The sequence below is a fragment of the Oculina patagonica genome, unplaced genomic scaffold (genome assembly GCF_052425735.1).
Source record: "Oculina patagonica isolate OP01 unplaced genomic scaffold, crgOcupat unplaced160, whole genome shotgun sequence".
Classification (NCBI taxonomy): domain Eukaryota; kingdom Metazoa; phylum Cnidaria; class Anthozoa; order Scleractinia; family Oculinidae; genus Oculina; species Oculina patagonica.
Genome location: NW_027557630.1, coordinates 2,093 through 14,336, shown reverse-complemented (window position 1 = coordinate 14,336; position 12,244 = coordinate 2,093). Strand labels below are relative to the sequence as shown.

At 36.8% G+C, this 12,244-nt stretch overlaps 1 protein-coding gene and 2 long non-coding RNA genes across 3 annotated transcripts; 2 read left to right on the top strand and 1 right to left on the bottom strand.

Annotated features, from left to right (window-relative positions):
* Positions 1–1,811: 1,811 nt before the first annotated feature.
* LOC144639985 (nociceptin receptor-like) lies at positions 1,812–3,958 on the top strand. Its single transcript, XM_078499240.1, has one exon. The coding sequence runs from the start codon at positions 2,426–2,428 to the stop codon at positions 3,662–3,664; it is 1,239 nt and encodes a 412-aa protein (XP_078355366.1). The 5' UTR covers positions 1,812–2,425; the 3' UTR covers positions 3,665–3,958.
* A 712-nt stretch (positions 3,959–4,670) lies between these two features.
* On the bottom strand, positions 4,671–6,402 carry LOC144639986 (uncharacterized). The gene is made up of 3 exons (XR_013568254.1): positions 6,172–6,402; positions 5,325–5,384; positions 4,671–4,865 (listed from the first exon to the last, which is right to left on the bottom strand). It is a non-coding gene; the product is annotated as an uncharacterized LOC144639986 (long non-coding RNA).
* Positions 6,403–7,514: 1,112 nt separating this feature from the next.
* Positions 7,515–9,807, top strand: LOC144639984 (uncharacterized). The gene is made up of 3 exons (XR_013568253.1): positions 7,515–7,723; positions 7,986–8,131; positions 8,819–9,807. It is a non-coding gene; the product is annotated as an uncharacterized LOC144639984 (long non-coding RNA).
* Positions 9,808–12,244: the final 2,437 nt, after the last annotated feature.

The window sequence follows — 12,244 nt, the reverse complement described above, 5'->3', positions numbered from 1 at the left end:
TAAGAACCTAGAACCTGACGTTGTTCTGAAGACACAACTTAATTTATAATAGTCTAGATCCCCCACCTGGGCGTCGGGGGATATCGTATAGTACTGGGACATGGGTAAGACATCAGGCCAAGGGAGTTGAACGAGGCGAGGAATTGGTTCCAGTTATTCCTTAAATTACTACTGGTTCAAATAAAGAAATTCTGACAACTTAATGAGGAAATAAGTAGTTTCTGGAAGCACGTAGGCATGTAAAAAACGGTTGTTTAAATGTTTACGTTGTTTATTCCTTTTAGCCGCATGGAATAATATAATTTACATGCGGTTGACTTGTCGGGAGGTCTGGGGCTAAAATCATCGTGCGGTCGGGAAATGATTAACGAACTCTTTCCAGAAGCTATTGTCCCAGACGACGAATTGCTGATCGAGTACAAGCAACGTACTGATCTAAGGTTTTCGTGTTACAGTCAACTCTCGTTATAGCGGACACGCTCGGGGCGTCTTTTCGTGTCCGTTATAGCGAGAGTCCGTAAAAGCGGGAGTCATTTCCAGTCAAACCTTGTTCGTTGGGGATCTGGATTTTGTCCGTAATAGCGAGTGTCCGCAATAGCGGGGTGTCCGCAAGGCAAGAGTTGACTGTAATATGCAATAAAAAAAAATAAAGGTTAAATTATAATTCATTTTTTCTCCTCTTTCATGGTTGAGCTCCCAGTGTTTGCTCTTTATATCTTGGTTTAACGAAAACACTCTAGACGTTGAAAACAAACTCATCTTGGCAACTGTAAAATCTCAAGGAGATATATGAAGCTCCTCTTGTACTATTTTGTGCTAAGTTTAAAAGAGGGAAAACGTAAAACGCAAACAAGATGAATGCAGTGGAATAGAATGCAATAAACGTAACGAGATTTTCTAATGCTATTAACGCGCTAAGTTTATTTATGTCGACCAACCGACCACCGATCTCATTTCCAGGGTCCTTTCTCTAACAAAATGAAGAGAGAGGTCCCTGGTAACAAGGATGTTTTATACCTTGTTCCACTGTGAATCCCATATAGATGACGTATTAGGTGTGCCTTGAGCACTTCATCTTGAACCAATTGGAATCCCGCTTATATTGCACCTCGAATATAAATACCTTGTTTACTACAAATAAAGATCAAATATTAAGAAATTTATGCTTGTTTGACAATTACAGTCATCTGGTTACCGACGTTCTTATGACAGCAGCGATTTTATGTGTTAAGCCTTTTGAGTTTCAAAGGATCGATCTTAAGCGGCCTTCACACGACAAACTTAAGTTGGCAAACTCAAGTTGGTGTGTGTGAACGACACAACAACAGTTGGCAAACAAGTTGGCAAACTGTTGGTACGAATAGAGACAAGTTCTATTTTGTCGCCGACAGTTGGCCAACTTGTTTGCCGTTGCTGCAACGTTCACACACACCAACTTGAGTTTGCCAACAGATGGCCAGATTTTTTCTTTGTCCCACGCTCGTGTCATGTTGAATAATTTCTTCACTATTTATCACCGAGCTTGAAATTTACCATCTTTATAATTTACTACACGAGATGGCCAATAGTTTGTCGTGTGAAGGCCGCTTTATTCTTACCTTGGCTTTTGAAATAATTTTCAAGTTGCCACACTCAATTTGTCATCATCACAAGCCAGTCACGTGAATTCATAATTACGCTGTCATGCTTCATAAGCTTTCAACCTGACGTTCGATGGCCACATGGTGTTTTCAGTTGCACAACTGATTAAAAGTTAGTAAAACAACTTTGCAAACATGTCTCAACTACATGTCAGCAAATTAATTCGAAACTTGAAGTGCGTTGCAAAGCAATAAGGTGGAGAATAAACTAAAATGTCTATTGTGACAAAGGCACTTGTCCATGCGAGAAATGATCAATCAATCCGGCACTGCTGAATCATTTTCCGAATGAATAATTTATTATCTTCTTCAATATTTCTTTCCCACGCATATTTAAAACAGCGCAGAAAATGTCATGGGAGCCATTCAAACGCACCTGAAGCCGAAGGTGTTTAGTGGCTGTCATTAGACTGGCTTTTTCACAAAGCTTTTGACAAAAGGGTTGGAAAACAATTCCAACCCTAGATTTAATAACAAGGCTGTTTTGTTTGATTTAATGCCGAATTGACAAGGTTTTTGTAAACAGTGTTTGTAAACAGGTGAGTCAAGTCAAACAGCCACCGAAGGGAAGTTCGCCCGCTGAGATTCATCCGACTGGGGCCGTGCTATCGATTAACAACAGGTGTATTGGAAAAGCGGTTTCAGATGTGAACTTTATGAAACTCGCGGTTGACTTCTATTTCTGGGTTTAATACGACAATTGTTTGCAGGCGACAAATATTTGCATTGTGACTTGGCGATATTTGGTTTTCTAATTACTTAATTACAACGTTGGTTTGAAAGCAATGGAGCTAACGAACGAAACTTTATCAGCGGTGGTTCCTTCCACAACCAGTGTTGAAACCTCTACAACAGAAATCATCGTGGACAAACTTCCTCACTCAGTACACTTATTCGGGTTTGGATTATATGTGACGCTACTTGTGCTCGCTTTCTTCGTGAACACAGCCATTTTGTTTGTATTCTGTCGAGTAAAAGAATTGCGAAATGTGACTAACAATTTACTTTGCAACATGGTTGCGGCGGACTTGTTATTTGCGTTGCAAACTCCTATGGAAGGGATGGCTATAAAGGACGATAACTGGACGGCGGGAGATGGTCTCTGCAAGACTCACAGGTTCTTAATTCATACATTTTACGGCGTGGTGATAATTAGCCTGACGATTGTAAGCATCGAGAGATACTACGCAATATGCAAACCCATGCGCTTCAAGAGTCTTGAAATAAAGTCCTGGATACTAATTCTCGCGTCTTGGATTGCAGCGGGCATTTTGGCTCTACCGCAAATTTTCGTGAGCTCAACTACTATGTCGTATGATAGACAAATCTGTATCGAAGAACGCCCAGATGATTACTTAATAGTTTTTCTTTGTTATCATGTGCCAATGTTTATTTTCTTGTATGTTATACCGCTTTTGATTCTAATCGTTACCTACGCAAAAGTTTCGAGGAAACTTTACAACGTTGTGCAGAGATTTCGCTCGCGGTCACGATTTGACATTTGTGGCGCGATGCGAATGCGCAGAAACATCATAAGAATGCTTTTAGTCGTCGTCATAGTATTTGTTGTGTGTTTAACGCCTCTCGCAGTTCTTGAACTGTTGCATGTGACACCTGTAATGAGGCAATATGACCCTTTCGGCATTCTCGTTGTTTCTGTGGAGATGTTAGCCCTTTCGCATGCGCTGTTGAATCCTTTAGTATGTTCGTTTATGAGCAAAGAATTCAGGAAGGCTGCAAGACAGGCTTTTCGCTGTTCGCGGAGCCTGAAGGGTAGTTATTGCTTGTTCAACCGCAAGGAAAAGGACAATAAATGCAAGCTGGAGAAAGTGAGGCAGAACGAAGCTATTGGCACGGGCAATGAGAAGAAATTGTCGTTGAACAATCAAAGCCAAAACGAACCTGGTGATGTCTTGAAAAAGGACGGAATTCTTAACAAAGGGTTTGTACTTCAGCTACATACTTTAGAGCGAGCAGAAAGCTCTGTAACCGAAATGACTGAGATACCTAAGGATGACGAATAAAACGCAAAAGGGAAAGAGACAATCAAGTAAAGAATACACCAGTTCCGATTTTTGCAGCAAGCGCGGAAAAATGAATTTGCTCTATTGCTTTTAACTTATGTGCCATTAATTGTCAAGTAACTGGCGTTACAGACTGATTAGCAACCCTGTAATGTTTATTTTTTATGTAAATGTTTTTTTTTATTTATAAATACCGATAACTAAACTCTGACGAAAGGCTCTACCAAATCTTGTAACTGTGAATCGCAAAAATAAAGCTTGAAAATGTAATTTGCATTGAAACACGAGGCTTTTGTATATGTTAGTTACTCGAGTTGAAGCTTTAATTTGTAGCTTTTTTATCATGGCACTTGCAATTGGAATGTATTTTTACGTTATGATAAGCCACCTAGCCTTGCGCATAGGTAAATATACACCTTATTAACCAAGCTCGAGGGCCGCACTGGGAGAAATTAACTCGGCCCGAATTCTTGACAGTAGTATGTTCTTGCAATGCGTGTTTTAACTACAATAATAGTAGTATTGACTTTGTTCTGACATGCTTAGTTACAAGGCTTGTAATTTAGACAGCTGACGGCCGAGACAAATTGCCAAAAACACAAATTTGAAAAACATCATAATTTGGTGTCGTTATTCCGCGCCTCTATGTACAGAATCTACGTCATTTTGTGAGCATAATTTCGGAAATCAGGAGCATAATTTGGGAATTCTGGCATAATTTTGGCATAATTTGGCAAAATTGCGAGCACTGCTAGTAGCATAATATGCCACTATTAGGAGCACAATCCGCCAAAGACTACCAAGGACCCAAGAGGTGCCTCGGTCGGAAACGATTTTCTTAACGTTGTTTTACAGAGCAAAGTACGAGGAGGTTTTCATGCGAGTAAAGTTTCTTTATTTTTTATCCTTTTTTATTTTATTTTTTTTACTTTCGTATTGGCCCTCTGTCTAGCTTATTCGTGTAATACGGGATTTATAATACGACCTAAGAAAAAAGCTGACGACATTTTTACGATTTGTTAACCTCGTTTATTTCCACCACTTTAACGTTAAACAGGTTCTGTTTTATTCTGTGCTGCATGTTAATTAAACAGTTTTACATAACTATATAGCTTCGCCTCATGTTTTTTCCTTCGTCTTCTAACACATCACATCGAATCTGCCTGGCTGCACGGCACACATCTCGCTGGATCCTCGCAAACTAAAATCACAACAATAAACTATCAAAATGTTACTGAAATTATAATTTTGCAGGCAGCATGGTCGAATTTTAAAGGGTGCTTGAGGTACACGTTTAAAATCCTCCACTCTGCCACTAGCTAGATTTGTACTCGAATTGAAACTTAATTGTGTGACCATTTCAATAAGAGCTTTTGAGCAATACCGTTTTTTTTAAAAAAAAAATGTGTAAAGAGAGATGTTTGGCTTTTTCTTGCCGTTTTATTCGTGTTTGTATCAATATAATCGGAATTTGTTTGCCACACAAATAGGGAACTGAGTATAATGAATTTTATGCGACATTATTCTTCTAACTGAGCTACATGTGGCACCATGAAAAAAACAAAACAAAACAAAACAAAACAAACAAACAAACGAACAAAAATACAAAAGCTAGCGGTCAAACAGGATACGCAAGCTAAAACTTAAATCTTTACTGTACCTCCCTCTTCCGTCCAATGGGAGCCTGCCCAACTACTGGTCCAAGACCAATGAAGGAAGTCTGCGGATGAAGGAAGGTGTCTGTAACCACTAAGCTATATTCACTTGTTTTTGTTTCATTTTCAGTATTTCTTAAAATAAAGCTTATTTGTGAAACGGCTAACAACCAGTGCATTAGGACAAAACACTGAAAGCTTGACTATGCTTTTTTTACAACATCTCATCTTAGTACGTCTTCCAATAATGTATAGAGATAGTCTCTAGATAGTACATGGCTATATTAATTTATTCAACCAACTGTATTTTTCTTTCTGTGGGAGAGAGGGGGGGGGGGGGGGACCGTTTATTTAGACGCGGTGAGGTTAAAAGCTATAAGCTTGTGGGGCCGTGTATTCCCGAATGAAAGTCCGGGAATCGAACCCGGGCCACATTGGTAGGAGGCGAGCGCTCTCGCCACTGCGCCATCCCTGCTTCTTTTGCACCTTTACTAAATGCCTAGACGGGAAGTTTGTTTGCTATTTTTGCTGTCAATACGCCATATTATTTGTCTCTGTACTATTTATATCATTAGTGTCCGTAATGTTCGTTTTAAAGTATGGGTGACTGTCAGCTAGGTGCTGAAGTGTCTTTGAATGAGTAAAGGGATGGTGATTTCTTGTACCTTACAAACTATATAATTTTTATTTGTATTATGCTAAATAATACCAATTTCTAGCCTCGTAGATAAGGTAGTATAATTGAAATTAAAGCGAGAATTTGAATTTGATCGCGAAGAAAATGGATACTGTATTCCTTAAATAAAACTGAGATAAAATGCTAACATTAATACTTAGATATATTTAATGTACCTCTCTCTTTCGTCTGCCAATTGGAGGCATCGGTTGCGGTGGTCGGCCTTTGCCTTCCGTGAAAGCAAAAATTGAGCCAACGACAAGCACGAAGAGAAAAAAGTATTTCGCCTGCATGTTTCCTTTCTTGTTTCTCCTTAAGATTCTTTTTCATCACAAGCCATTATATAGTTTTTGCAAGCTTTGATTTTGCCGCCCTTTTAACAAAGAAAGACTATGCTCTGTCGAACTGTCAATTTTAAAATCGCGGCGATCGTAGCTTTTTCTTCTGTGTCTAGTTTGTGCGGCTTGTTCAAAGGCAGCACATTACCCTCCTTGCTGAATTTGTGTGTTAGGAAACTGTTTTTGATAGAGTGGATAATGGAACATTGAAGTTCTTTCTATATTTGTCACAGTAAAAACCTCCGTGTTTACATAAAAACACTGAATTGAGGATTGTAGACTGCTAAATATAGGCGTGTCTCACTTAACCGCGTAGGCAGAGGCACCATGGTGACTCCACGACCGAATCGAAGTTCAAGTTACGAAGATTAAAGACACGGCGACTTAATTTCTATCAATACATATGTGGCTGGCTGATTGAAGGTTAAACTCTACAAAGGTTCAGTCCACATAGAACGTATAGAACGATGTTGTCAATTCCGGGTTCTTTCTTTCCCTCTTTCTTTCTGGCAGAGCTATTTCCTAATTTTTTCTTTCGCGTAGGAAATTTTAGAATTACAAATTGTAAAGTCAAAAACCCACAAATTGTCAGGGTAGCTTGGAAATTTAATAAGGATATATGGGTTTGTTTTCGTCAGTTGCTAATTTATGCTGATTTTTTTAAGTGAAGGTGCTTGCCATTAAAGCTGGGATACCATTTGTATTGATGGTATTTTGCATTTTTATAAACTTTAACGCTATTTTCTGTCTTTTTCATTGTTTTTTTTTTTCGTAGAATTCCAAACGAAACAGCCTTTTTGAACTGAAATTAACCGGAAAAAATAAATAAAATTAATTAATTAAATAGGATGTACTAATGCCAGCTTTGCGAACTTTGTCTCCCAAACTTTTTTCTTTTTTTGACCGCCATGCTTATCGAAAGGCAAGAAAATAGCTCAACGGTAAACAACAATACTGTCCTATTTCCGGTTAATTTCAGTTCAAAAAGGCTGTTTCGTTTGGAATTCTACGAAAAAAAAAACAATGAAAAAGACAGAAAATAGCGTAAAAGTTTATAAAAATGCACAATACCATCAATACAAAAAACGAAATCAAGTACTCGCCGAAATAAGTGAGAATAAGGTTCTGAAAGTGGTAAAGCATGCCGGAATCAATGGATTCCTCCTGGCTTTTCACGGTGGGCACAGAATTACTCAAAATCGCTCGCCATGCGTGTGACTAAACGCCATATTGGACGAGGTCTATTTTCGGCAGACTGGGTACGAATTTAGCGGAGCAGGAAATGACGTTTTTTAGCCCTTCCCAGAGGGCCCTATGAGGTCGGAAGCTAAATGCTACGAAGCCATCTTTGAAGAAGAAGGAAAGAGCTTTTATTTGGTACCAAATAAAGGTAGGTTTCTTTGTTTTTGTAGACATCACGGCTTTGATATTTTAGCCGCTTCGTGTTTCAGTGCCTCTGAAATGAAAAGTGCCTTTTTTCGGCTCCATTCATTTCCGTCAGTTTCTGCTAAAACCTTTTGATTTTGCCATCATAGCATTTAATAAGAGTAGGTTAAATTTCGATCGTATGTTTTTAGTTTTTTAAGAAAGAAGCGTGCGCCTTCAGGGATACTCCTGTTTAACGGTGTAATTTTGCGATTACCTTCGAACAGATATCAACTGTTCTAGAGACCAACTGGCCTGGCGTTTACCTACCTCCAGCTTTCTGGGTGTTTCTGCTAGTGAGAAAATGACACGAGAAGTATCCAAAGTTCAAAGGCAGCACATTTCTACGATTTAACTTGATTTTGTTTATCAGGTAAGCTCAATCTAATGTCTATTTACTATATAAACACCAGTGAAATACCAGGTGAGCTTTCGCGCTATCTTTACACGTGAACATGCGGAGATAACCGTTACTATGGTTACATAATAAATCGCTCTTTTCCAAGTTTATATAATAAATATAATATTACTTGGCTGCTTAGAGATATGAAATTTCTCTTTGAGTTGAGTGTTGAAAAATATTGCACTTGTTCGCTTTCCTAATTAACTCGTGAAATATTTTTCAGCACTCAAAGATAAATTTTGTATCTTCGCACAGCCATGTTATAGTGAATATTTTTTTTAATATATCTTGTTTGCTGTGTTTATGAAATTTTGTTTTTATAAGCACAAGTACAACAGTACACACACGATACCGTAAAGTACTGTTTATGAAAAATCAATAAAGGTTATAGTACTGTAGTAGCCTTGAAATTGTTTAGATTTCTGTTGGCAATCAATAACAATAGATTGTAATATGATTGCACCTCTTCTATGTTAGCTAGATATGGCCTAATCAGTTTTTTAAAGGTTATGTTTTGCTCTTAATAGCCTTTTATAATTACACCATTGTGATTGCTTAACACTTTCTTTCTATATGCATATGATGATATATGATTAACCCCACTACATTAGAAATGTGCCATTTTGAGTCTTACTTTTTTTACTTTTCTGCATCTAGGAATTGACTGGGGAACCAAGCCAGGGTCACATCTACTGGAAGCTTGTTATTTATATAAACAGCATGCAACTGCATATTTTTTTTAAATAATTGAACTGACGAGCCACTCTATGGGTACCCATGATATTCCCTTTGCTTTTCTTGTGAAATGTGGTCAAATGCCAAAATTCAGATATTGCAAATATTTTCTGTAGTGTTTACAAGCTTTGATGGTTTTATATCAGAGTTTTCAATTTGATCAAGCAAATTTTGGTCAATTTCAGCTCTTCGCTTCAATCTTGAGATCTTTGATTTCTTCAGAAATACCCATAAAGAGGCTCATCACTTATCTTTCAAGTGAGCAAGTATAATTTTTTTAACAGCAACATAGTGAATGTTTAAGCTGTCAACATATTAGATATTTTTGGTTTGGTTTATTAGACAACAGCTGTGTTAAAATATAAGCTGTTACCCGTAATCACTTAGCACAAAAATAGATTACAGTGAATGTGTATGGTATAGGACAAAGGTCGTATATTTTTGGCTCAGGAATGGGGCTGTTGTATCTTAGCTTAATAAACTCAAAATAGTTAATGAGACAGCAGCTCTATTTGCATCTTAGCTTAATAAGCTCAAGATATTAGTTTAGACAGAAGCTCTATTTGAATCTTAGCTGAATAAGCTTAAGATATTTATTAAGACAGAAGTTCTTTTTGGATCTTAGCCTAGCTCAGGATATTTATTAAGAAAGTTGTATTATTTTAATCTTAGCTTAGCTCAGGATATTAGACATCAATTCTATTTTTAATCGTTGATGTACTTTGAATATATTTTTAGCTTAGCATTATAGAATACAGTTGATGTGTGTACTGTAGATTTCATATTTATTAAGGCAACAGCTCTATTTAAAAAATTTAAGCTGATTGAATATATATTTTGTAAATATTTTTAACTGAGCAGAATTTAATTAATAACAGAATACATTGAATGCAGTGTCTACTGCCTCAGCTCTATTTGTAATTTACTAAAACTGTTTTATGTCTTTTTAACTTTGATTTATTTTATAACAACTAAACAACTTAGCATTCTAGAATACAGAGGTTGTGTATTAATACAGTTGATCACAGGCCAGTCATTTTTAAGCTCAATATATTTATTAACACAACAGCTCTTTCCCATTTTTTTAACTTAGCATAATTTATTAGCATCAAACTACAGTGAATGGGTACACTGTTGAAGACCGGTCAGACATTTTTGGCTCTATTTATTTTTTTGATTTTTTGAAATCTTGGCTGTTCTTCAATTTTTGCTAAGTATTTCTTATGGTAAAAAAGGTAAAGTCTGTGTCCTAGCCAAGTGGCCCATTGCTTAGTATTTCTTATGACATACAGTGAATGTGAACACAGGTCAGATATTTTGAGCTTGTTATATTATATTACTCAACCACATTTGATGTACCGGTATGTGAAAGATAATATTTAAGGTTAAAAGATGTTTCAGCACTTGAAGAAAAAATGGTTAACAAATATAAATTGAATTTTATCTTGTCTTGTATTGACTGTATTGATTATTTATAATTATAGGGAAATGGGGTATCACTATTTTGTTGTACCCACCCACAATGTCTGTTACGAAGTGCTTCTGAAGGCTTAAGGGTTCTCAAAAGCCCCCTAAAAGCATTAAAAATATGCAAAAAAATTCTTCATTCTGATGTTGTTAACCCCTAAAGGTGGGTGTAAATATTTTTAGATTTTGGTATTTGTTAGGTGACTGCAATAACAACTATGGTTAGAATTATTCTAACCATCGTTTTAGAATTTAAAGGCAGAGCTTTCATTTCTCTGACTATGGTATATATGTTGTTTGACTGACAAGCATTCTTGACCCCTTCATTTGGGAGACCCCTCACTCCCACAGTCAAAACAGTATGGTATTTTCATAACTTTAATAATTGTCATCTCAGCTAACTATCCACTTCTTACTCGTAGTTATTTATTTGTTTGCAGGAAAACACTACAAAGTAAAACCGTGCGAACAAAATGCCGCTATTTACACAAGATTTGGTGAACACCGTGATGATAAGGGGTTATGCACAACTGCAACTCATAAAAAAAATGTTGTCCACAGCATATATACTCTCCAAAGTGAAAAGTTAGGGATAGTTTGCCTTTGCTTAATTTGTACAGAAAATTCCAGTTCTTCTTTTCGGATGCCAGGACGGATACTCTACTTCCCGATTTTTTTTTCCTGTCAAAGTCCGCTTGAGGTATTTGGTTGACAACATATAAACGCTCTGTTACACCAGAAAGGAGAGAAAAAAGCTGCTAAACTGGCCGTAATGTAGTGAAAGAAATTGTTTCTGCCTTTTGAGTTTTACCAAAGGACACAAATGGGGACAGAAAACCCATTTTTAGCTTCAGCCACTCTTATAACCACGAGAAAAACCTTTTGGAATATCAACCATTTCACGAACTTCATCCACAGAGAGAGCCGCCATTTTGAAATAAGGCGCCAATACCGCGCGTAACCGCTGAACAAAATGAATGGCGAACTTGAGCGATTTTGAGTCATTCTGTGCCCACCGTGTTTCTTTCTCAAGGAGAAACCATAAACTCGGCAACAATACAACTGGCAGAGAAACAGTTTTTCATTTGTAATGTTGGTTATCGTCATATGTCATATGTGTACGTCAAATGTTGATTTGACAATTTTGTGTAATCTTTTAGAAATAGAAAATACCATTATATTTTTAGTAAAATTCTGGCCTTTTGTCAGATAACTCCATGACGGTCCATACGATTCAACGTAACGACTTTCTGTCTCTGATAGATGAGATGAGTGTCCATTTCAGTTTACGAGTTTGTCCATGCATTATTCTTTTTCAATACTCTCCAAAAAATCTAAGCGAGAAAAAGTTAACTGAGTTAATGTTTTTGACGTCCAAAGTTTCTCCTTCAGGGAATAAAATCTCAAAATAATATTTTCAAGGTAGAAAGACTTCAAAGATTGAGGTTTTTTTATTCATTAAGAAAGAACAGGAAAATTAAGATCTGGGAAGGTTGAAATTAAATACGCTCGAGAAACAAAAATAATTAAGTACTTTTTTGTACATATGCGTGGCTTTGCTCGAGTACTGTGAAACTCACTTAAATAGGCTTGTACAGAAAATTAAAAAAAGGCCGTGCGTGCAGTCAATGAGGGTTTCAAGATAATTGCTCCTAACAGGTCTCAAATGTTCACCGACAATCAATTCCTGACATGATCACGTGATCAATAAACTTCTTAGGTTTCGTTTGTTTGTTGTCCCATTTCAGACCATATGATGCTACTCTTCAAAATTATTTCTTTTAAATTTAAACACATGAATCCACGAAGAAAAAAATGAATAATTAATTTTCAGAAACATAAAAGAATAATTCCCTAGAGAACATTACACGATGCGAAATT

Excerpts from the sequence above, each read along its gene's own strand:
- LOC144639985 (XM_078499240.1), top strand. The coding sequence starts at position 2,426 with ATGGAGCTAACGAACGAAACTTTATCAGCGGTGGTTCCTTCCACAACC.